Raw genomic sequence first — 25,458 nt, 5'->3', positions numbered from 1 at the left:
CAAGGGATTGGTGTACACAGCAAAGGCTCCCAAACCAAAGTAGGAGATGCTCTAGAAACTTTTCTCGGGTGTCTGATCCTTTAAGGCATGAGCACTCTTCAGACCATATCCAGGGAGGTTTGGGTCTCCTGCTGGCAGGTTGATACTAAAGTTTGAAGGGCAGTGATGATTATCAGCATATGTTGGAGAACAGCAGAGAGATACAACATGTTCCCTAGTTAAATGAATCCCACTTCTCAATACTACTTCTCTCCCTCGCTCTACCCTTCCTGCAGGGAGTGACAGAGCTCAGGGAGATGAATTAAGGGATAGAGGAATTGGGTTTGATTCCTAGTTTCTCTTTACAGCTCTGGGACCACGAACAAGTTACTTAAATCTGAGCTTTGTAACTTTCTAATTTTTAAAATAAATAAGCAATATCTTATAAAGCACTTCTCTCAAGATTTTCATAGATCCTTTCAACAAATCTGTGTAATTCTTCAAGTATTGTTCAAATGAAAGGCCTATTCTATTTGTACAGAGATTGTTTAGGCCGAGGGTTAACAGAATTTCTCGGTTTAATCGATAAATTGGATTTTGTTTTGGCTTTCCATGGAAAGGGGGCTACTGCTAGCATTTAAAAGCATCTTTAAATGTCCCTACTCTTTGAAATTGGTGGGCAATAACACTGCTTTCTGGGCTAAACTAAATTACTTCTAGGTCTCTTCCAGTTCTAACACTGTTGCCTGGTCAAGAACAATTACTTGTTCTTTATTTCTCACTCTCTTTCCTGTCTTTCATCAGTTTTCAAAACACATAACTGGCCAGGGAGCTCATTATTAAACTTTACTTCTGCCAAACACGTGTGTATCAGGCAGGACTCTTGACCATCAGAGGCCTTCTCGAGGGGTACTTTTAGTAATGAGTGTTGCTTAACTCCCTGATGGCATGAAAGGGATGCGGGTTTTTGTGAAGTCATCATAACTCCTTGTTCTCTGCTTTAGTTTGCTTAACTCAAACATGTGACTTGTAGCACAGTGCAGCCTTATCTTGGCCCTTGATTTGGGCCTGACCTGTACAGGCTGGACAGAGATGGTTTAACCTAGCATTCAAGAGCATGGGCTCTGGAGCCAGAGTGCCTGAGTTCAGATTTCACCTCCTTACCATAACAAGGTGGAGGCATCTATGAGCAAGTTACCTCATTTCTCTGTGTTACAGTTACCCCATCTGTTAAATGGGGATAACCATAGTACCTACCTCATAGGGAGGTTGTGAGGATTAAATTAGTTAATTCACAGAAAGACCGTGAAACGGTGTATTGAATAAGTGCTGAATCAGTGCCAACTATGATGATAATGATGGCGGCTGGTGAAGGAAACTGGTTATTGGCAAAGCTGATTCCTTAACTGAAGGATTCTTTCCTTTGTTGTCATCAGGTGGCACTGGCACCCGGGTTATTTGCTCCGATTGTTACGACAATGCCAACATCTACTCCAGGACCCGAGAATACTGTCCGTACACCTATATTGCCGAGGAGGATGTTCTGGATCACACGCTGTCCGGCCTCATGGTCCAGATGCCCAAAGAAACATATTTGGCACATGCTCCCCAAGATGCCCCTATCTTGGAGAGCCTGGTGTCATCAGCAGACAGAGAGTTGGCCGCCTTTCCCGCCAACCATGAGAGGATAAATGAGAAGAAACTTCCCTCCACACAGATGAACAGTGGTAAAGGGCACAGCGTTTTTTGTTTATTTTGCTTTGTTTTTACCCTCCCCTACTTGATTTTTCCTTCTGATTTGACAGGAAGCAAGCCAATTGGTATAATGCAGTAACGAGCTACTATTAGCTGGTGTAAACTGGAGCCAGAGATTTTTAGGGATAAGGGTTACAAAGAAGTCTGTATCTGTAGGGTGGAAACAGCTTTTGTGGGAGTATCAAGGTCACACTCCTAAAGCTTCAGAAGCCGTACAGAGAAAGCTTCTAAAAGGGGTCATATGGGTGTTAATTGTTTCTTCCATCTTTATGTAAATAATGGAGATTGGAAATGCTAAGGATATAATCTGGGCATAATTCGGTGGAGGTTTTTATGGAGAAGATTTAAAAATGTTTTGGTCACTGTTCTCTCAGGTAAACATCGAATGCCAGGATCACTTAGCTGGTGCTGTGGGGTGTTACGATCCAGGGCCATAAGTGAGGAGGCAGTTTTGGGATAGTGTCTGCTGGCCCACATGGCCTGGGAAAAGAAGTATATGTTACATTGTGCAGATGAGGCATTTGCTGACAACTCTTTCTAGACCATGAAGGGCCCTCCTTAGCATGTCTTCCTGTCCCTCCAGGCTTTTCATCAACTGTCACCCTCTTGTCAACCTGAAATGGAAGAGCACAGGAAATTGGGGAGGGGGAGGACTATAGGTGCATCCTGGGGTGGGTCTGGTGGGAGTAAATGATCTGACATGGGACTTTTAAGATACATGCTCTGTTCTTTTTTTTTTTTTTTATTTAAGTTCTTATTTTTAGCAGTACATTTTTTCTTAAGTTTGTTTATTTATTTTGAGAGGGAAGGGCGTGGCAGAGAGAGGGAGAGAAAGAATCTCAAGCAGGCTCTGCATTGTCAGCACAGAGCCTGAAGCAAGTCTCGATCTCACGAACCAGGAGATCATGACCTGAGCCAGTCAAGAGTAGGACGCTTAACCGACTGAGCCACCCAGGAGCCCCTGAATTTTGAATAAATATATAATAATTAATTAAGAAAGCCTCTCCAAAGATTTCTAAAGAGAATACAAGTCAGAGAAGAGTATATTGTCACTGAAGTTCAGTGCCCATGTTAGAAGTGTGCCAACGGTAAATACATGTTCCTGTGTCTTGAAAGAGGTACACACATACGAAAAAATTTTAGTAAAAGCAAAAGTGCAGTGCATCTTTTTCCTAACTTTGGGGACATCTTATTGTTAAGCTGGTCTGTAAGTGAGGAAGTGTGCAAATGAATGCTCTGGTGCCCTGCTCATTCCTAAGTGGGGTGTTCTAGCTCCTTCTCACTCAAAGTGTGGTGTCAGCTTCGGCATCACCTAGGAGCTTTTAGAAATGCAGACCGAGGTTCCCACCCCAGACCCAGTGAACCAGAGTCTTCATTTTAACAAGATCCCCAGGTTATTTGTATGCATATTAAAGCTTAAAAAGCCCTGTGCTGGTCTTCTTTTCCCTTGGGTTTTGTTTTTATTTCTGAATGTTTGTTTCCAGAATGTTTTGCTAACTTTTTCCAAAATGCATCCCCATGAAGTTAATATAACTTTCAGCAACTGATATTTGGGGAAAGAGTTCACCACTGCAGTAGATAAGGTGAATGAGAAATGCGTATTTTTGAAACCACAAAGTACAGATAATCTGATTTAAAATTGCTGCTTTGGGGGGCGCCTGGGTGGCGCAGTCGGTTAAGCGTCCGACTTCAGCCAGGTCACGATCTCACAGTCCGTGAGTTCGAGCCCCGCGTCAGGCTCTGGGCTGATGGCTCAGAGCCTGGAGCCTGTTTCAGATTCTGTGTCTCCCTCTCTCTCTGCCCCTCCCCCGTTCATGCTCTGTCTCTCTCTGTCCCAAAAATAAATAAACGTTGAAAAAAAAAAAAAAAAATTAAAAAAAAAAAAAAAATAAAATAAAATTGCTGCTTTGGGTTATTATTTTGTTGTTAGAATTATTGGCATGCTAGAAGCTGGAGGGAAGTGGTTGTTTATTTTTAAAAGAATTTTTTTTAACATGGGCATTTGTTATTTAAAGATGTAATGGCTGCATTGAATGAGCGATTTTTGTCTGTGTGTCATGCAACTTTCACGACAATATGGATGCTATTTTAGTCTGTTTCCATGTGTCTAAAGCATTTTATTTTTAAATTTCTGTAGCGGCAGAACCACTAATAATAGATGAAAGGAGAGGACATAGCTCCTGGTTTCAGTAAATAATTGGTGAAGTTTGTTGGGTAGAAGGGCTTGAAAGACCATGGTTCCCGTTTCTATTTTGTTTTCTTTTGTTAATTGTTGCTAAGAAGATGGCAAGTATACATTTGTTCTCAGTGTCCTTATTCAGGAATATTGAGCATCTTTTTTTGGAGGATTTGGGTAGAAGAAAATTAAGTTTTAGACCATGCGTTTTGAACTTCCGTTTGCCACTGATTATTGTCTTTCATTGTCAGAAACATTGCAGCGGCCTCTGTGGAACGCAAGCAAAGAACGAGGCCTGCCTCATCCTCCCTTTTCCCAGCAGCCGGTAATTGAGTCACCGCAACTCCATCAGAGCGAGGGTCTGGCGGAGAGTGGTCCAGACTGTTCCACATCCTCCATGCCCTGTCACAGGTTGCACGACCACGCTTTTGACTTTAGTAGGACTCGGAACATTCAAGACGGTTGTGAGGGCACATGAAACCCACTCCAGGATGAAATCTGGGCAAAGACTCAAGGTAATTAATTTTGTATTTACTACCTCAGAGTTCAGAAGAAACCCCGAAGTCAGCATTTGCTTTCCCTATCTGCAGTTACATCTGACCACACCAAGGTGGGCCGGGCATTTGTTTGGGCTTATACCTGATGAAGAAGGGGTAATGGCTGACAGAAATGGGTTCATCTAATAAAACACATGCAGCACGGGCAGAGGAAAATACAGGACAAATGTGCCTCCTGATGGTTCCACGGGGATGTGCCCAGCTGTGCATTGCCTATTAGGAAGAGTCTCATTGCTGCTTAACATGCTGGATTGTCTCAACCTGCGGAATGATTCTAAGAAAACATCACTGTTCTGTTTTGTCTTCCAAGGAATACAAATAACTTTGGAGCCCTCTGGGAAGTGTGTCTGGGATTCTTCAGTGGTTTTAAGCATATAGTTGAGACTGGGCTTTGATATTCAAGGTCTTTGATAAGAATCCCAGGCATGACCAACTGTTACCATGTCAGTGGGTGTTGTATTCTTGTGAATCTTTTTTTTTTTTTTTTTTTTTTGTCCCTATCGCCCAGGGATCTTATTGTAAATACATGTGCATTTATAAATAATTTTTGTATTCATTGACCATATGTGTTGGCTGTATTGTAAATATTTTTGATATGCCAAAATTATATATAATATCCAGTTATAATATTGACAGCAGCTTCTCAGACCACAGATTTTGTATAACTCGGTTTAGCGAACCTAAAGACTTTGCTTAAAGTTTTAAAAATGTATTTGTTAAGAAGTATATGTACAGAGGCAGGGTACCTAGTGATTGCGTACACACAAACACGATCTTGGTGTAATTAACCACTTTCTTCATACCTAAAAGTTCATACATCTAGTCATTTGCCATCTGTTTACGAGTGCCGGGTAATACTACCTTTCTAAGCATAAAAAGACTCAAAAGACTAGCAGTCTTGTTATAGCCGTGTGCACATAGACAAAGGAAATTTTCTTTTGGGAATATCTTCTTTCAGCAAAGTACGTTGTTGACGAGGAAACCAAAGATTGCTTCTTTTCTATTTGTTTGTTTTTTTTAAGTAATATCTCTTCTACCAATGCACAGTATATCTTAAGAAGGGAAGAGTGCTTTTGGGAGTCATTGAATGTGCACAGATTCTTACATTATAAAGCTTCAGAGTGGTCCTTGTTTTGTACAAGTGATTATTTAAGCCAAAAAGTTCTCTTGAATTTCTGTGATAGCAAAAAACTTTCTGTGAACAAAGGTCTTCACACTCTAATGGAATGTAATGGACCAAAGTTCTTTTTTTGTCTGTGCTTTCAGATTTTCTTACCTAGGCTGTCAGATCCTGTCCTCTAAACCTAGTGAGCACTAGTTACATCCTGGATAACTTCCATCACTAAAATGCAAATTTCTGTTTCTAAGTTACTGCGCATTTCAGGGGTTCTAAACTCACATAATATCTTCGCTTTTTGCCAGAAAGTTGAATTGCACACTGGTTTTCAATCCTCAGTTTTTTTCTCCCATAGACAGCAGCACCTCTTTAGCTGTTTCTCCTGCCAAGCCTTTCTCTCTTTCCTTTTTAAACTGTCAACCTCTGTTCATTTTTACTTTGAACTTCTTAAATATCACCATTTTTCTCTCCTTCCGGTTTGTGACTCCTCTTCTTCCTTACCAGCGTGTACTGTGATCTGTACGGGACTGACTTAGAGTCAGGACCTGGATTTTGTTCCCAGCTCTGCTCCTTACTGGCTGTGCAGTCGGGGGCGAGTCTCTTCACTTCCAGCCTGATTTTCTCGCTTATGAAATGAGGGCATTCTGCTAGCTAGTCCAAAGCCCTTTCCAGCTGTAACGTCTTGTGAATCTGTGATCCCTCCAGGAGCCAAGGAGGATTAGGCTACTCCAATAAAAAGCTGCTTTCATGGGACGTTTGTTAGAGTAACAGGGGTGGTGCTGCTTCCTCTGACTTGAGCCAGACTCCCTTCCTCCATAGCAGGGGTGACAGCGTAAGAAATACTCACAACTAGAAGAAACACTCTGCTTTGAACCAGTCTCAGCAAACAAAGAGTCTTGACTCGATGGAAGCCACCAACTGCTCTCTCGAGCAGCAGCTCTGAAGGCTAGTGCCCCAGCACACCACAGCATCAGAGTCTGTTGAGGCCGCACTGTGGCTGATTTGTGGCTAGTTCGTGACTCCCTCACCTTTCCAGTGTATTCAAGGTTACCCTGTCACTACCCTGAACTCCCACTCAGAATCTGGCAGACTTTCTTGAGTGTAAAGGTGTAGTTATAGCAAGACTGTTAAGGGTGACAGGGCCAACAAACAGGCTGCGAACCAGTATTCTAGAAAACTTCGAAGACAAGAGCGCTGCCTCTGCCCTAGCAATGGTCCTACTACTTCTAGGACTGGTCTGGTCTCCTGAACAGCCAGGTTCACCCTTACATCACCTCAAACAGCTGAGATGTCCTCCTAGATACTCCTAGCTTGCCTAAATAACCAAAAAGAAAAAAAAAAAAAAAAAAAAACGAGTCAAGAATTTGTTTAAATATCAAGAGCCTTACCCATGGTCTTAAAAAATAATAATAAATTTAATAAATTCTAATCTTAGGAAAAGAAATTCCTGAAATTTTTCATTATTGCATATGCTTTTGACCAAGAAGTGATTTAACCCTTACCCGTAGACAGGGTTAGTGGCTCATCAGTGTTTCCTCCCAGCATGTAAGGTCTGCCTAATGCCTCTTGAATCAGGGATGTTGCAAAGCCAAGCAAGTCAAAATGCGGAGAGAAATACTCTCTTACCCCTCACCCAGTTATCACCCTGTATCAGTAGGGATGCCTAAGTCCTCTTAATTTGTGCCCCTCTTAGACTGATTCTTTAAGTCTATCTAGAAGAAGAAATAGCATCTTTCTTTAACTCCATGCCTTCCTGGCACATGGTCTACACCTAAGCCATTGGCTTTCTGTCATTCAGCAGCTTCTAAAGTGCTTTCCCTAGTGTGCAAGTTACTCTATGGGATACAAAGTATCAGAAACCCTCTAATGTGCCATCTCAGAGTGTTTTATGTGTATTTTTCCGAAAGGTAACTTTAATATTTAAAAAGAGTTGCCTTCACACTGCCTGTTGGTGGGTTGTAAAAGGAACATTAAGATATTGAGCAACTTAGACTCTTACCCATTTTCCTAAGAGATGGGAGATGCGATAAGTCTTTAATTACTTAAAGTTTTGCCATGAAATAGGATTAAATTCACTCTTTTTATTCCTGAGGACCGGGGTCGTATCTGCCCCCATTCTGTGGGGCAGAAGTTACAGGGAAGTGCAGTATACACTTGCCAGTAATTCTGTATTAACTAATTCTCTAACAAATTCGTCCAGTAATTGGAATAATCAGTGTTTTGTGGGAAAAGTACACTCAGAAGCCAAATAATCATCGGTTCGTAGCATTGAAGAAATTTCTACATTGAGAATGAGAATATGGGCGAGATGACTGTTAGATCTCTCTCAGTTTTATCATTGGAAATTTCCAGAAGCAATCTGACTGTCTTAAAACTTTTTCCTTCAAAGTCTTATATACAGTAAGTATAGAGCACTAAAGACATTTTTTTTCAACTAAAGAGTTTTGGTGTTGGGTTTACATAAGGAGCCTGTTCTGTGCTAATGGCTGAAACCATGAAACTCTGGGCTTATTCTGCAGAAATCTATAACTAGTTACTAACACAAATGGCATTACCATAATAAAAACTTTAAAAGTCTATATAATATTATAACCGTCCTTTTTACTCTTTAATTTTATTCCTGTTTCTTCTTACCAGCAGGACTCCGATTGGAATGGGGTTGGAATTGTGGTGTTCACACCCAGTATTTTACCCAAGTGTGTTACAGCCTTTTCCAAAATAATTTTAATATCCACAGAAATGCTAGAAGGTAATGGAGCCACAGAGGTAAATTTACTGCCATTTCATGCTACGTGCTCCACTTCTGAGTTTGCTCCTCAGTGCAGATTACAGGGGTAATTGTGAAGCAGTTGGGCCTTATGAGGTTGTGCTGAGATTTTTGGCAACCTGTAGGGAATGTCTCATTCTTCTGTGACATGGCCTCTTTCCAGTCTGGCAGATGTTTTTCCCTCCTGCTTCTAACTTAGAACTTTTTTGTATAGAGTGCAGTCTAAACCACCATGAGTTAGCCTTAATTTTTTTTTTTCTTTTTTGGACAACTGCCTGGTTTGTTGACAAAAATAACAGGTTCTGAATTAAGAGATGTATTACAAGCTGCTCTTTACAAAACAACACCCTTGAACCCATGAATCATCTGGAGATTCTGTGAGTGATAAGAGGTCAGGGTGTGTGTGTGTGTGTGTGTGTGTGTGTGTGTAGTAATCTTTGGACCTGCTCCCTCAAGGTTGTGTGTTGAGTGTGTTTTAGCAATCCTAATATCTCCACCAATGAGTGGGGTGAAGGTGAAAAATCATCTTGATTTGAGCCTGTTTTTAGATACAAAGAGTAAAGTGATGTTTTATCAACTGTAACTGTCTTGAAAGAGAAATTGATCATCAGGTGGTCAAGTGCTCTTGGAATATCTCTTGGCTGCTTAAAGTGGCCTCTTGATCCATAGAAAGACTATTTCTACCCTCTCCTTTTCCCTCTTTATCCCACCGGAGGACATCGGTCCAAGTAGCCCTGGTACTAGATGTACCTAGAGTGTTAAAAGCCAAGTTGGTGTTCAGTGTGATCCTTTCCTAGTATCTATTTATATTTTCTCACACATGAGAATGTATATTTTATAAAGCATGTGTTTGTTTGTCTACCTGTTTGTCTACTGTAATATGTCTTCAATAAAGCTAAAATACATTATCATTTTCTGGTCTTCTCTTGCCTGAAGTATAGGAGGGAAATGGTGCATTTTTCAGTTTGTGGTCCTTTGAGAGGGTCTCCAAATAGTTGTGCAAGTTATTGCCCCTCTCTAATTTCTGCTGTGTTTGAGTCACAGACTTTCTTGAGCCTGCCTCTGGAACACTCTGCACCCATGAGCTGCCCAAGGGCCGGGGCTCTCTGCCTCCCTCCTATTGTCCACCCTGGCATCTAGCGATGCCTGGCAGAATGGAAACACACTTCATAGTTCATTAAAAAATAAGAATGCTTCCTACACAAGGAAGGATTTGAAGGCAGCATTTTCGAATTCAAAATTAGCAAAATACTTGAAGAAGGTCTGTTTTCTGGTCAGCTTCCTCACTGTACTGTGTTAGGGGCTATTTCTTTTGAGACTGTCAGAAGCCCCTCTTTTATTCCTTGAGGGCTGGACCCATCGTGCACTTCTGCTGCACTTTATGGGGCACGCTCCACAGACATCATCTATTCGAATCTCACAAAGCTTCTCTAAAATGTAGATTGGATAGATCATTTTAATCTCCATTTTTTTGTAGTTAAGGAAATTGGCTTGAGATGATCATTTACACACGTCAAAACGCTTTTGGGCAGTAAAGCCAGGACTTGAATCCAGATTTTCTGATACACATTCAGCATTTGCCCCACTGATACCTTCTAGCTCGGGACAGATACTGTGTCTGTAGTCTTCAGAACTATTTGAATACAAAGCCCTCTGGACATCGATAATTTCCAATATGGTGAAGTTTGGACGGGGATGTATACTGGAAGCTGATTTTTACAATATTCCTGATTAAGAAAACACTCAATTTCTTCTCTGACAAGGTGGAATGAAGGAAAATGCTATAGTTTCTTCAGTATTTTTTGTTTTGGAAGGGGATGTACTGGAGCCCAAGTAGCTGCATCCTGCTGAGTTATGCAAGAGACTTGTTCACACTCGGCTGTTTAGAAGCTTCTAACCCAGTGCTTAAGCTGCCTGTGCTGCTGGGCTAGTGGCCATGGACCAACACTTGTGTAAAGTACAGGAAGAATGAATTTCTAGAAAAACGAAACAAAAGACAACCATAACATTTTTATTACATTATTTTATTAATTTTATTAATTTTATTAATAATTTTATTAAATTACAGATTTAACAGACATAAAATCACTCTGTCAAACTGCTGTTAAAGTTTCTAAATGTTACTCTTGATTTCTGTGCTTTGTCATGGACCAGTAGCAAATAGTTTATGGATAGGCACTGATCTGCAGACCACTTTTACAGGAACAGTGCTGTAACCACGTAATGACATGGTTATGAGTCATGATGGGGATTGGTCTCCCTCATTTCTGGAGATTCCTTTTATTCTTACTAGTTTGAAACTGAGGACTGGGCTTCTGTCCCTTGAGGCCTTCCTGACTGGAAGCAGCGATTTAAAACACCTTTTCAGCTCAGCCACCAACCCCTGCCCTAAAGCTGCTTGCTTGCATGATGGAGTGTTTTGTTTGTTTTGCTTTTTAATTTTTTTTTAATGTTTATTTTTGAGAGGCAGCGCAAGCAGGGGAGGGGCAGAGAGAGAGAGGGAGACAATGGAATCTGAAGCAGGCTCCAGGCTCTGAGCTGTCAGCACAAAGCCCGATGTGGGGCTCGAACTCACGAACGGTGAGATCATGACCTGAGCCAAAGTCAGGATGCTTAACCAACTGAGCCACCCAGGCACCCTGCATGGTGGAGTTTTTGGTAGCATCCTGCTTGTTTTCCAGTCCTGCTGTCTTTCTGGCCAACGCGCTCCGGCTGGGCTGCTTGTGACTTTTGTTATAAGGGAAACTGTCACAAGATAGGTTAAGGGGAAAAGGAAGTGCATGGGTCATCATAAGGCTAAGGGAAGAGGAAGTACATCATGCTGGGAGGGACATGGTCCGACACGGGGGATCTGATGTGGACTTGGGTAATCGCGATAGTAAGGCTCCATTGGGGAAGTTTCAGCTGCTTTGGAGGTGTTCAGCCAACCAAGAAATATTTCTTGAAATCCCCAGGACAGAAGGTTCTCTATTGAGTTCACTGACCATCACCAAGACTAGTTGCACTTTGACAAAAAGAGGCAAATAGGAAGCATTGATCACAATTATTGCCAGCAGGAAATAATGCAATAATAGCAAATACATTCTGTCTGCTACCCTTTCCAGATACTGTTAAGTGCTTTGGCCCTTGATCTTCACAACTGTCCCTTTGAGGGAGATATTCTTACTCCCATTTTACAACTTGTCCAACAAGCAACTTGTCCAAATTTATCTAATTAGCAAGCAACAGAACCAGGAGCTGAAATTAACACTGCATGATTCCAAAGCACACATTTTTTCCTTATGCCAAAGACAGGGAAAATGTGAGCTTTTATCACCTTTGTCATTTAGTCTTTGTTAGAGGCTGAACTGTGTGTCCCCCAAATTCATATGTTGCAGCCCTCAATCTCTAGTACCTCAGAATGTGACTGGACAATCTCTTAAAGAGGTAATGAGGTTAAGATGAGACCTTTAGGGTCGGTGCTAATCCAGTATGACTGGTGTCCTTCTAAGAAGAAATGTAGGGGCGCCTGAGTTGGTTAAGTGTCCGGCTATTGATTTTGGCTCAGATCATGATCTCATGGTTTGTGCTGACAGCATGCAGCCTGCTTGGGATTCTCTCCCTCTCTCTCTGCATTCCCCCATCAAAAATAAGTAAACATTAAAGGAAAATAAAAGGGAAAAAATGTAATCACCAGACATGCATGTTCACCGAGGAAAGACCGTGTGAGGACGTAGCAAGAAGGCAGCCATCCGCAGGCCAACAAGAGAGAACTCAGAAGAAATCAAAGCTGCTGACACACTGATCTTGAACTTCTAGCCCCTAGAACTGTGAAAAAAAATCAACTGTTGTTTCAACCACCAAGTGTGGGGTACCTTGTTATGCCAGCCCGAGCAAACTAATAGTCTTCAGTAACCCAAGCAGGTCGGCAGAATTTTGTTGTAACTCAGGCTATGTGATTTGCCTGTGGTCACGTACTCCAGAGCCCAGATTTTTTTTTTTTTTTAATGTTTATTTTTGAGAGAGTGAGAGAGAGCAGGCGAGGGGCAGAGAGAGAGGGAGACACAGAATCCGAAGTAGGCTCCAGGCTCTGAGCTGTCAGCACAGAACCCGACGCGGGGCTCAAATCTATGAACTGTGACATCATGACCTGAGCCAAAGTTGGACACTTAACCAAGTGAGCCACCCAGGCTTCCCAAGATCCCATGTTCTTTATACTGGACCACATTGTCCTCTGACCCCAGTTGGTGCTTTATATACTGAAAAGCCCTGTAGAGAAACTGGAAATGAAACCGAGGAACATTGGTTGGCGTGCTTGTAGTTCTGACGCAATGCAACGTGCACACATCACTAGCCTCACCGAAATTCAAACAAAAGGCAACTGCAGCTCCGAACAGTGCTTGCCAGAACGCTGGAAACGGACGTGTGTTTACAGCGTAAGTGCAAGTAGAGTGCATCTGGGAACAAAGAGGCAGGTATTTGAAGCATTCAAGAGTAAGTGCCTTTAAGCTCCTATTTTATTCTCTCACAAGAAACCAGGTTTTTAAATCAATAAGTAGAATCCCGTGTGTGGGATGACCGGCTGCTCTTGAGTTCTTTGCCAGCTCAAGTAGTTTAATTCCATGTCCCTTTTAAATGTTCCATCAAAACCAGTGCAAATTCATCCATCTCAAAAACAATAGGCTTGCGGTTAAGGTCAGCAGTGATCTAGGCTAGCGCGAATTATTTATTCTTTTGGGCAAGCTCCAGAGACAAGTGCACGAGTGTATATTCTATGCCAGAAACCGTGTAGAGAGGCAGTACAATTGTCAAACAGTGAATTACTGTTGCTTCCGGGACCCTGTTCTTTATACATGGAAACTGAGGGTGGCTCAGGGACCACACATGTATGCTTTCACTGGAAAGGAACTTCAAGGTTAAGATTCAAGTGTGCGGTGCTGAGAATTTTGGAGAAGCGCAAAATAACAATAAACAGCAGACCCGGAGAAAAAGCAATGCATCGTGCTGGCAGGACTTTTGCCTACTGGACCCCACTCCTCCTAAGCACCAGTTTTTTCCCACAGCTTGTCTAGACCTTAGTTGCCTGTCTCACCTGCCAAATGTGTGCTATTTCCTAAAGGTCCCTTGAGCTTGAAAGACTAATACCCAGCGAGGTAAGAAGTTTGAAAAGCACCTCTTGATCTTCCCTTGTGGAAAGTGTCAGTGTTCCTTCCTTTGGGCAGCCTTAATTTAGAGAAGACCCTAGGAGCTGGCTGGGCACATTACTTTCTTCCCTCCGGGGAAGGGATTTTTTATAAAAGGAAATTCCAATTGAAAGAGGACTGATTCATTTTGCCCTGAAGTCCTTTCTTGTGTCCTAAGTTCTAGTGGATGCCAAGACCTGTTGAAATGGTTCCTGAGGGTGGCGGGAGAATTTACGAAAGGCGTAGAATTTCTTGTGTAGCCCTTGAAGGCAGGGTGTGGCTTTAGGATACCTTTGCTTTAGAAAACAAACCTGTCTGTTTTCTTTCTGTCTCTACTAAAACCTCCAGTTCTGAATGTTTCCTCCCTTATTGCTGGTCTTACCCTTCCCCCACTCCCAGTGAGAGAGTCTGGGCAGAAGAAGCTAGAAACTGAAGTCTGGAAGCTGCCACTGTGGTGGAAATCCCCTCTTTTAGCTAGGCAGGGGCTGCAGTTTTCTGTTGGGACAGCTGGCCAGGGCATGAGGATTCCCTGTGGTCAGCCAAAATTTAATTTGAGTTTCCCTGGGCGCTCCTGCATTTACCATATGGTTTTAGAAGTCAGTGGTTAGGAGCACTGGCTTTGACGTAGAACTGAGTTGGACTACAATCTTCCAATCCCTACCACTCTGACCACTTGTGGGAGCTTAAGTGAGTTCCTTAGGTTGTTTGTGAAACCAGTTTCTCCTTATCTGTAAAGTAGAAATAATCACGCCTACCTGATACCGTTGTTGAGAGGATTAGATGAGTTAATACATATAAAGTACTAAGCACAGTGCCCAGCACTGCACTCAGTAAGTTTTGGCGGCTGTTAGCTATTGTTATGGGGACTTGGGATGGAGAGCTCCATTTTCCCTTCCTTCCTTTCCCTATCCAGAACAGCACAACAGTTTCCTCAAAGAGTCATGTCAAGGGTAGCCCTGGAGATGTGGATTGCTAGCTGGATTTTATTTAGAAACCAGACACAGTCTCTTCAAATGATGATCAAGTGAAAAGTGCCCTGAGCCAGGAGTCCATTGGACCGGGATTCTGACTGGCTCTGCCACTCGCTGACCACATGATCTTGGGAAGTCACTTGACCGCTGGGTCTTAATGTCATCCACCAAAACAGGTGCTCTCAAGAGGCCCCTTCCAGCTCTGAGTTTTACTGTAGTTTTTCCAGGTGCATAAACCCACCCTCACCACTGTCCCCATTGTATATTTGTTTCTTCCAATTGTTAATGGTTCTTCTTAACTCTTCCAAGAGGGAACTTACTTTATCCGAAGAATAATAACCACAAACACTTGCATGGGACTTTATAGGGGACAAAGTGCCCGTGTGGTTTAAATGAAGGAAGTGGGAAACAAAGGAGAAATCTTATTGTTTAATCGAGAAGTTTTGAGCCTCCCAGAAAGTATATTGTGTGAACTGACCTCCAATGAGCACTATTCCTCAATCAGGGTCTTCCTCGGACCACAGATTCCACCCTGTAACGTTATTCTAATGATTATGTAAGAATTCTCTCCCAGCAATCTGTGGCAAACTGAATTGCTTTTCAGAATATTCTCTTCGCTACTTAATATGTTGGCCTCATGCCAAGGTAGATGATGCCATAGGGAAAACTAGAAGCAGAACCCTTGGTTCAAATCTTGGCTACTTTGCTTACAGGAAAATCACTCAATTTCTTTAGGTGTCCGCTTCCTTCTCTGCAAGACAGCAGTGATAATAATACTCACCTCAAGATCTCACATCAAGACTGTTGTGAGCACCAAGTGGAATCGTTTCTACTATGGAGAAGCAAACACTTCAGTTTCAGTCAGTCTGACTTATTTTGGAGTATGGCTTCTTCTGAGCCCTTTGGCCAGTCAGTGGACTGCACTTGTTCCATGAGGGACAGATGTAGCTTTTTTAATAGATTCAAATACCATTCTAGTTTACCCAAGGCTCCTCAGGGTTGACTCTAAAGGGTGCCCCTTGTTTGAATGGTCTTTGGCCTGAAGAGGGCCCAGCAACAGCTTGTAGGCAAAGACTTGTCCTCTGAGGGCCCTCCCTGGATACTGCACGCAGCTGCTGCCCCCAGTAGCATGAACTGTGGCTTTGTCGACAATGAGAGCTTGAAAACTTTATGTATCTTGTTTTCCAGTGATACTCAAGAATTCAACAAACCCAGTTGGTAGGAAGCTAAGTTACTGGTCTGGCAAAGGATTGAGCAGAAGAACCTAAAGTAAGAGGATTTTTTTTTTAAATAAAATCTCCTTGCTCAGTTTGGGAGCTTGGCTTACTTTTCCTGATACTCTGCTACCATCTGGCTTGGATTTTCTTCAGGCAAAAATAACTCCATGCTGATTTTGAACTATTGGTTTATTATTGATGTCTTTATAGACTCATCCAGCTACTACTGAATAAGTATTTTTTTTAATGTTTATTTTTGAGAGAGAGAGAGCATTAGCCAAGGTGGGGGGGGGGCGGTGGCGCAGAGGGAGAGGAGGACAGAGGATCTGAAGTGGGCTCTGTGCTGATAGCAGAGATCCCGACATAGGGCTCAAACCCATGAACCATGAGATCATGACCTGAGCCAAAGTCAGAGGCTTAACCGACTGAGCCACCCAGGCACCCCAGCTATGACTGAATAAGTGGCTCACAATGAAATGTGTGTCCTTGCTTGGTGTAGGGCAGCTCATTTCAGAAATGTAAGGAGAATCAGCAAACTCTCCCCAGAAGGAGGCTTTATCCACCGAAAATCCCCTTTCCCAAGCTAGCCAGAGAGTCTGAGGTTTAGGATAGGAGAAGAGGATCAGATGGGTTTTCACCTGCAGGGTGGGGCTGCAGGGAAAACTGGAGGGGTTTCTTGCATGTTTGCTCTTGAGATCCAGATTTTAGAATATGTCAGGAACAGCGGCATCACACAGGTCCCTGGCCACAGAGGAAATCCCGTCCCAGTGACAAGCCAAGACATCTCAGCCCTTGACTGTCTCATCAGTAAACCATGGGAGGCTGGTAAAGGGACTGATGGGGTCCTCTTCAGGGTCCGCTGCCATTTCTTGCCTTTTAATCCTCTGAGCATCTTTTTTTCCCCCTTTATCCTGCTGAGGCAGATTGTGAAACACCTACACATTCGTTTGAACCAGAACTGGCCTCCAGGGGGCGCTTCAGTACAGCGAACGGCAGCTGCTGGCAGCACCTCCGGCGATATCCTTATATAAGGGGGATTCACGGAAATCAGGCTTCTCTAGCTGCACGATACAGGGAAGATCTGGCCTTTGTCACTGTTCAAGCTAGGACCCTGAAGAGGTCAGGGGGCGCAGGGGGCCGCAAAAGCTCCTGGCTCCAAGCAAAGGAACATACATAGGTTTAGGCTCCGGCCGGGACGGAGCCCAGAGCAGCTTGGCCAGGGCAGCAAGGTTTGGGCTTGGCCTGCTGGGATAACGAGCCCAGAGCTTCAGGCTGCGTCTTCTTACATCCAGGAGGCCTTGCCCAGGCTCACAGCCCCAGACGAGGTGCTTAGATTGGCCGGCAGCCTGCCCAAGATCTGCAGACGTGGTAGATAGCACTTGGGTTTAAATCCTCTCCCTCTGCTCCCGCACACACCTCATTCTCGCCCTCTCCTATTTACAAAGCACTTTTTCTTGTGTGATCTCATTTGCTGCTCACAAATTCCCCGGGAGGAGGGGCAGGGTGGGGCCCTCCCTTGCTCTCAGGAGCCCTGGGAGGACACAGTGCATCGTGAAGATCCCCTTCCTGGTCTGTCTCTCCCAGCAAATCTCAAGTTCCCTGGGGGCAACTACTGAATTCAATGTGGTGGTTTCAGGGCTTAGTGCTAGGTTCTTGGCACGCTGGAGGTGTTCAAAATTGTTTACTGAATGAATAAATATATATGTTTAATTTTTTTAATGTTTGTTTATTTCTGTAGAGAGAGACAGAGTGTGAGCAGGGGGGAGGGCAGAGAGAGAGGGAGACACAGAATCTGAAGCAGACTCCGGACTCCGAGCTGTTAGCACAGAGCCGAATGCGGGGCTTAAACCCACAAACTGTGAGATCGTGACCTGAGCCAAAGTCAGACGCTTAACCGACTGAGTCACTCAGGTGCCCCTGAATGAATAAATATTTACGGATGAAAAAAACCTAATCCAGGGACAGTACATGGTAGAGTCCAGTGTAGAAGTCAGAGCTTCAGGCTTCTGGGACCAGAGACACGGTTGTACTCGGTGCTAATGACATTGTGTGGTTTTTCAGTCAGCCGTAGAGTTTGCTAGTACATAAAGGGACCCATGCAGACCTGTCTTCATGTCCGGCACTCAAGAACATGAGAGCTGTACTCTGGGTCAGGCACCAGGGCTCCAGTTTGCTGTCTGTTAGATGGACTTGGGATGTGATCGGGTCTGGGGGCGGGGCCAGCCTTTAAGAAGCCTTCCTCAAAAGTATGGCGGAGGGATGGTAGGTACCCCGAGCTCCCAGCTATCAAAACCTTGCTGTCTTTAACTGCTAGACAGTCTGGGGGGTAAAAAGCTCATCCAGATGTCCACTCTACCTGACTCCAACCCATGAATTAGCACTCTGTTGTTTATTTAAATGTACATATTTCAGGTAGCTTAGGACTCTGCAAGGAGACTACATAGATTTAAATCCTAGCTCCCCCCACTTTTTAGCTGTTGGCCTTGGGCAAGACAGTAACTTCTTTGTCCCTTGATTTCTTATCTTTTAAGTGATGATAGTAAGAGTATTTTTTTTTTTTACCTTTTAAAAGATGTTTATTTATTTTTGAGAGAGAGAGAGAGCAGGTAAGGGGCAGAGAGAGAGGGAGACACAGAATCTGAAGCAGGATCCAGGCTCTGAGCTATCAGCACAGAGCCCTATGCGGGGCTCAAACCCACGAACTACAAGATCATGACCTGAGCCTAAGTCGGACATTAAACCGACTCAGCCACTCAGGCGCCCCTAAGAGTATTTGATTCATACAGCTACTTTAGGGATTTAGGGAATTGATATGTATTATAACAATTAAAACAGTACCTGGCAATAATTAAAGGCTCTAGGAAGTGTTCCACTGATCTCTCTATAGCATCCTGGATTTGAGAACTGGCTTGTGTTCACCCTCTGGGAGCTCTTCATGATTTTGTAGCATTCCTTGGAATTCCTGCTTTTTCGCTTCCAGGCTCTCAATTTTCTCCCACACAGTTACAGCTCTTTGGAGGTCTAAAAAAGAGAAGAAACAACTTGAAATGCATTTTTCTGCTGATTGGAGCAGTGGCATTATCTTTGTTTAATGTACAGCCTCTCCTGGTGGCTCCAGTCAGAGTTCAAGTGCTTTCTTTTCTACAGCAGTGCTCACCACATAGCACATAGTAGGTGTTTCATAAATGCTTATGGCAGGAAGGAAGGAAGAAAGGAAGGAAGGAAGGAAGATACAGAGAATAATATTCACACAGAGTGCTTTATACAGACAAGGTCCCTATAGAATTCACACTTGTCCCCTAAGACCTACTGACTAAGCATGAAAATCACCAAAGAAATGTGATCAGCTTGGCAGAGAAGGAGGGCGGGGGACGAGAGAGGAGAAACTGGAGCGGCCTGTTATCTGACCGAAGATACCAGTCTTTCCACTGTACATGGTTCCATTGCTGATGGTTGCATCAGCTCAGGCCAAGATGAAACCCTTTCTGCCGCTCTGGGACATGGAGGGCATCTCCAATTGCTGTCTGCCCCAGAGAGTTGTTTTTCTAGGGGTAGTTTGTCCTTTGTCTGATAGCCTAGCCTCTCTGGTGCCCTTCTTTATGTCTAGAGACCAGCCAGCTCACCAGACACCTCTGTGGGGTTTGGCAAGAGAAAGAGATGGGAGGTGGACAATGCTTCAGGACAATTCTTCAGTGGAAGGCTTTCTGACCTTGGCAATCTTACTCCAATTCTTAGCCCAAATTAGACTCCTAATAGATCCTCACCCACAACACAGATCCTCTAGCCTGAAAGGCTTAGAGTAGATGGAGTGTAACTAGAGACTACTCTAGTTTGAGGTTCTGTGAGGGACTTGAAATTGAAACTCAACAGAGCTTTTCTAGTAAACACCCTCGCTATTTAATCAGCTAGGTCGTTGATGGTAAGTAGGACTGTCTCAACTGGCATGCCAACTCTGATTGATGGATGATATCTGCCTGGGGAATTGCGTTGGAGAGGGATTCTGAATCTACACCATCACACCTGGGGCTTAGGACCAAGTGCTGTGATCAATCAACAATGTCTGTCAGAGATGCAGGAAAGGGAGTGGCCCCAGGAGAGGTAGATACTTACCTGCTTGGGTTGCTAATGAGAAGTGGAGGCTGTTTATTTGGAAGTTGGGAAAACAAAGATGGTTGAATGGTCAAATATGCTCATTTAAGTAAATCAAGAGAGACGTCGAGCAATTCAACTTTTGGGGGGAAATGTGGTACCATCTCAGGAAGGAAGGCAAAGAAGGAATAAGGGTGGGGACAGACTAGTGTTCTGGTTTCCCTGCCTCTGTAGAACCCTGACAGTATTCAAAAACGGTCAGGTGGAGAGATAACTGGCATGACAACATTCGATGGTTGTTCTGAGTTGGAGTTCAAGACCTGAGCAGATTCTAGACTAGAGAGTCAAGTCATTGACAAGCAGATGGAAAAGCATAGAGAGTGTCTCTCAAATGGAGGACCATGAATCACTTACTGTCCATGAGCTGTTATGGGTCTTTTGCCTTGAAAAATAAGCAGGGGTACAGAGAGAGTTCCACGGTATACAAATTTGGGAAACCCCTATCAAGAAAATTTTAAGGAGTTAACTGTAGCCCAAGGTGGCTCTTGGCCAGAGGAGGTTATAGAAGAGAAATGTAATAAGCTATGAAAGCAAAAATGTCTGTTGGTTTCGGCTCTGAAAGGCCTTGAGACAAGTCTGAGGCATTAGGTTTTGGTTGGAGATGTGGACGGTTGTGTGCTAGAGACATAATGCAATCAAAGTTGGGGTTAGGGAAATAACTGCTGATACTGTGAAGAAAAGATTGAAGAAAGGAGAGCTAAGAAACTGTTACATGGTCCAAACAAGAGGTTTTAACACGCTGACCGAGGGCAGTAGCGATGGGAATGGAAAGGGAGGGCCAGAGTCAAGAGCCATCTCACCGGTGGTATTGGCAGGACCAGGCTGGCTTCAAGTAGCCCTCAAGTTCATGAGGCATTGTGCTCAAGGACACCGACCAGAACTTTCCTGTAATCATGAGAGTGAACCCCACAGAGTGGGAGGTAGAATGCTGAGATGGAGTGTTTGATTAGGCAGAAAGTAAAACTTCTTGCTGCTAGAGCTGGTTAAACCCTGGAAGAGCCCCAAGGGCACTAGCTTGACTCTTGTGGAGCTCTCTCACCGGCCCCATCCTGCTCCCGGAGAGTCTGTAATTACTATTAGCACGTGAATGTCTGAGGGGCCTTAGAGCTCAGCTAGTCAGAGGCTTTCAAATCTGACTGAACCTCAAGATCCTCCAAAGAGGGGCGCCTCGGGGGCTCATTGAGTTGAGCGTCTGACTCTTGGTTTCGGCTCAGGTCATGATCTCACGGTTTGTGGGTTTGAGACCCATATGGGGCTCTGAGCTGATGGTGCAGAGCCTGTTTGGGATTCTCTCTCTGCCTCTCTCTCTCTCTCTCAGAATAAGTAAATAAACTTGAAAAAAAAAATTAAAAAAAAGATCCTCCAAAGAACTCATTGAAATTCAGATTCTCATTTCCATTTCTAGAGACTTGGATTCAATTGGTAGAGCCTGGGAATCTGCATTTTACGATGTCCTGAAGTGGTTCTGATATCAAATTTAGGAAATATTTAGTCCCGTCCCTACATTTGACAGGTGAGTGAACTGAGGCCCACATTGGAGCCAGGGTTTGCCCAAGGCCCTTGCACAAGGGCACCAGTTAGTGGCAGGGCTGGGACTAATCCCCAGGCTCAGGCCTCCTCTGGCACATCATGGACCAGTACTTGGTCCCATTGCTTGGCTCTAGGCTGAGAGCTATACAGCGATTAAATGGTTCACACGGTTCTCCTATCGCCCACACTGTGCGGTCCTCCAGGAGACATGTTGCTTAGGTCTAGGACATACACAGAAGCATGTTGAGGGTAATAACAATAATAATGATAATAGCAGCTAACATTTACTGTGTGCCAGGCATTGCTCCAAGCACTTTACATGTCGAACTCTTTTTTTTTTTTTTTTTAATTTTTTTTTCAATATTTATTTTTGGGACAGAGAGAGACAGAGCATGAACGGGGGAGGGGCAGAGAAAGAGGGAGACACAGAATCGGAAACAGGCTCCAGGCTCTGAGCCATCAGCCCAGAGCCTGACGCGGGGCTCGAACTCCCGGACTGCGAGATCGTGACCTGGCTGAAGTCGGACGCTTAACCGACTGCGCCACCCAGGCGCCCCTACATGTCGAACTCTTTTAATCCTCACATTAACCCATGAGGTGAATATTTTCCCTATTTTAGAGAAGAGGAAACCAAGGCACAGGGAAGCTAAGAGGGCAAGGAGCTACTTTGACCATGTCACGTTCAGGTGATTGTTTTCCTTCCTTGGGCCACTCTGAGCCTCTACTTCCTTTATTCCACACATTTAGAGCTGGTTCCTTCCCCTCCACACCGCCCTCATCGTCAGCCCAGGGAGCCACTCAGAACTGAGCTGGGGGAGGTGGGTGGTTTGGCCACAGCATCTCCCCCGGTGCCAAGCTCCACTATAGACCTCCCTTTACTGAGGCCAGTGAGCCTGGAGGGGACTGCAGCTCAGCCAGGCAGGTAGGAGAGAGAGGCCGCTTCTCCTGCCGGCCCCCCCTTGCTGCCACATTCCCTTGTCGGGGAATCCATTCTTCGGTGGGGAGTGGCTGGGTAGGGGCACATTCTTGGCCAGAGCAGAGGGGAGTTGTGTGTGGCGCTTTAGATAAGCTTTATTACAGCTGAGGCACATGTTATATCACTGTTGAGACCTTGTCTAATTCTGTGAGTCATGTCCCTGTGTTAGAACTCACATGTTTCCTTTTGGGCCTAGTGAACACAATTTCTCTCTCCTGGAGGTGCCGGTGGTGAGTTCTCTTAGCTGTGTTCTTATTTTTGCAGTGGCTGCTGGGAAGTTCAGGATTCTCTTTGTTGCTTAAGTGAATGCGCCATCTGATTTTGAGTTGGTGACAAAATTAGCTTCCTCCCTATAGTTTTTCCTCCAGTTTTAATGGTTATTTAACCTCTGAACTAATCTTAATTTGCCATGTTTCTTTTTCTTTCAATTTTACTTATTTATTTTGATGGAGAGAAAGTGTGCACACATGCATGCAAGTGGGCTAAGGGCAGAAGGAGAGAGAGAGAATCCCAAGCAATCTCCATGATCACCCCGACACGGGCCCAGTCCCACGACTGTGAGATCATGACCTGAGCCGATATCAAGAGTCAGTCATTCAACCGAGTGAGCCACACAAGTCACCCAGATGCCCCTAATTTGCCATGTTTCTAACTATAACATATGAGAGCGTCTGTTTCATTGCCCTCTTATCTGCTAATCTGACATTTTTAATAGGTTGTTTTTGGTGGCTATTTAAATTCTTATGTCTTTGTTGGGCATTTTTCAATGTTAAGCTATTTTCTCCTATAAACTTTTGTGTTTATCTCCTGTCTTTCTAATCTAGGTGAAATTAGCGGTTCACTAATGTGTATGAATTCTTCAAGTATTAAAATTATTTACCTTTGTGTTGTAAATTTTTTTTTAAATTTCCCGTTAGTGTATGTGCTTCTATTTTAAGTTGCCTCAAATAGTTTACCAGAAATAAGCAGGGCAGAAAACAACACAACAATCTTATGAGGTGATTATTATTATCATCCCCACTTTACAGATAGGAAAACTGAGGCACAGATTAGTTACATAACTTGCTGTGCTCACATAGCTAACAAATGGTAGAGCCAGGATTCAAACTCAAAGACAGTACACCAGTGTTCCTTTTTTTTTTTTAAGTTTATTTATATATTTTGAGAGAGAGAGTGAGAGTGGGAGGGGCAAAGAGAGAGGGAGAGAGAGAACCCCAAGCAGGCTCCACACTGCAAAGAGCCTGATGTAGAACTTGGACTCCAAACTGTGAGATCATGACCTGAACCGAAATCAAGAGTTGGACACTTAACCGACTGAGCCATCCAGGTGCCCCACTACTCCAGTGGTTCTTAACCAGGGATAACTTTTACCTCCAGGGAATATAGGAAATGTCTGGAGACATTTAAAAAAAATTTTTTTTAATGTTTATTTATTTTTGAGAGAGAGAGAGCATGAGAGGAGGAAGGGCAGAGAGAGAGGAAGACACAGAAGCTGAAGCAGGCTCCAGGCTCTGAGCTGTCAGCACAGAGCCCGACGCGGGGCTCGAACTCACAGATGGCGAGATCATGACCTGAGCCAAAGTGGGACGCTTAACCAACTGAGCCACTCAGGTGCCCCTGGAGACATTTTTGATTGTCACAACTGGAGAGTGGCTTCTATTATGTAGTGAGTAGAGCCCAGGGACCCTGCGAAACATCCTCCAGCGCACAGGCCAGCCCCCACAACAAAGAATGGTCTGGCGCAGAAGTTAATAGTGCTGAGGCTGAGGAACCCTGTGTAGAGCAGCCATTAGTGTATATCATCTCCTTGGGCTTCCGCAAAGCGCTTTAGCCTGGTTCTCTGTCCTTGATCTGCCTGTTTAACTGAAAATGCCTCAGGATAGGGTGGGCGATTGTAGCCAGAGCGACACATGCTGACAGGTCAGGGAGTGCAGGCATTCCAGGGGATGCATGCTGGTGTTCACGTAGCCCAAAGAGCGCAGACCTCACAGGAAACGATTTCTGAAGGCAGGAAGCGAAACCCGGAAAGCCTTCATGTCCATTGTTATTGCGGGTCCAAAGAGGGGCAGGGGTTGCAGAAGGAGCTGCTGGGCTTGTTACATGGGGAGCAGCGCCCCATCCCATGACAAGGGCCGGCCGGAGAACCCCAGGTAACTGATGCCCCACACAGAGTGCTCTGTGTGCCCCTGCACACCTGGTCCTCGCCCCCGCACTCTGCCTGTGGCTTCCTTTCTCCCAGCATCCCAGGCACTGAACCCCACATCTGCCTGGCAGGTCTCCGGGAGCAGATCCCTCTTACCCCCGCATCTCATCTAGATACTGAAGCTCCCTGAAGCAGGAGGAGTCCTGTTTCTTTTGTGCAAATACAGAAATCTCCCTTGCAGCCTCCTGGAGCACACTGCTAGAAGAAAGCTCCTGATTCTGGCAGCTAGGGCATCTCTTTTGGAAGGCGGTGCTCTTGTGGAAAGAACACTGCACAAGGAATTGGCAGGCCGAGGCTGCTGGTTTGTGTACTCAGAAGCCCTGCGTGGGGCTCACTGCAGGCCTGAGTTACATTTGTCTCCTCTGTGGTGCCTGGCACGGGGCTTTCACGGGGCTGGTTGTCAATAGTTACTTGTTGGATGGAATAAATGCATCACTGCTCTCCGCTCTGCTCCCCTGTCTGGACAGATCGAAGCCATCTCCACAGATGGACTCAGGTGGTGGCAGCAGTCTGCTCCAGGCCAGAGGATGCGGGATACATGTCGATTGTATGGGGTACATGGCTGACGGCTTACCAGTGTCTTCCTGCCTGCTGTGCGGGCACCTGGACACAGTCCTGCCCCTTGTCTGCGGGCTTGAGTCCGCCTACCCCATTCCACCTCCCTGGGCTAGAGGATCTTGGAGGCCAGGGGCTATTAGTGAATTACACTCAGAGTTATTAGGAACCTGCTCTGTGCCAAATACTGGGCTGAGTGTTGCAGACACAGCAATTAATGAGAAAGACATGGTCCCTGACTAGCGGGAGTAGAGATTTTGCACTAGCAACTACAAGGGGGATGCGTGTAATGAAAGAAGAAGTACAGGGGAGATTGTCACTGTTTGCTGCTGATACATAGAAAT

At 44.5% G+C, this 25,458-nt stretch overlaps 1 protein-coding gene across 3 annotated transcripts in view; it reads left to right on the top strand.

The window, feature by feature from the left end:
• LRIG2 (leucine rich repeats and immunoglobulin like domains 2) overlaps positions 1-9,262 on the top strand; it is a 62,052-nt gene extending 52,790 nt beyond the window's left edge. For all 3 annotated transcript variants that reach the window (XM_047083245.1, XM_047083247.1, XM_047083246.1), the window contains 2 exons: positions 1,416-1,706; positions 4,162-9,262. In XM_047083245.1, coding sequence (XP_046939201.1) covers positions 1,416-1,706; positions 4,162-4,388 — 518 coding nt within the window. In that variant the 3' untranslated portion in view covers positions 4,389-9,262. The remainder of the gene's footprint in view (positions 1-1,415; positions 1,707-4,161) is intronic.
• The last annotated feature ends 16,196 nt before the right edge of the window (positions 9,263-25,458 follow it).

This window comes from Lynx rufus, unplaced genomic scaffold (assembly GCF_022079265.1).
Source record: "Lynx rufus isolate CCGP_SWC_20201006 ecotype Redwood Valley unplaced genomic scaffold, mLynRuf1.p SCAF_2, whole genome shotgun sequence".
Lineage (NCBI taxonomy): Eukaryota > Metazoa > Chordata > Mammalia > Carnivora > Felidae > Lynx > Lynx rufus.
This window is presented reverse-complemented; position numbering and strand designations above follow the sequence as displayed.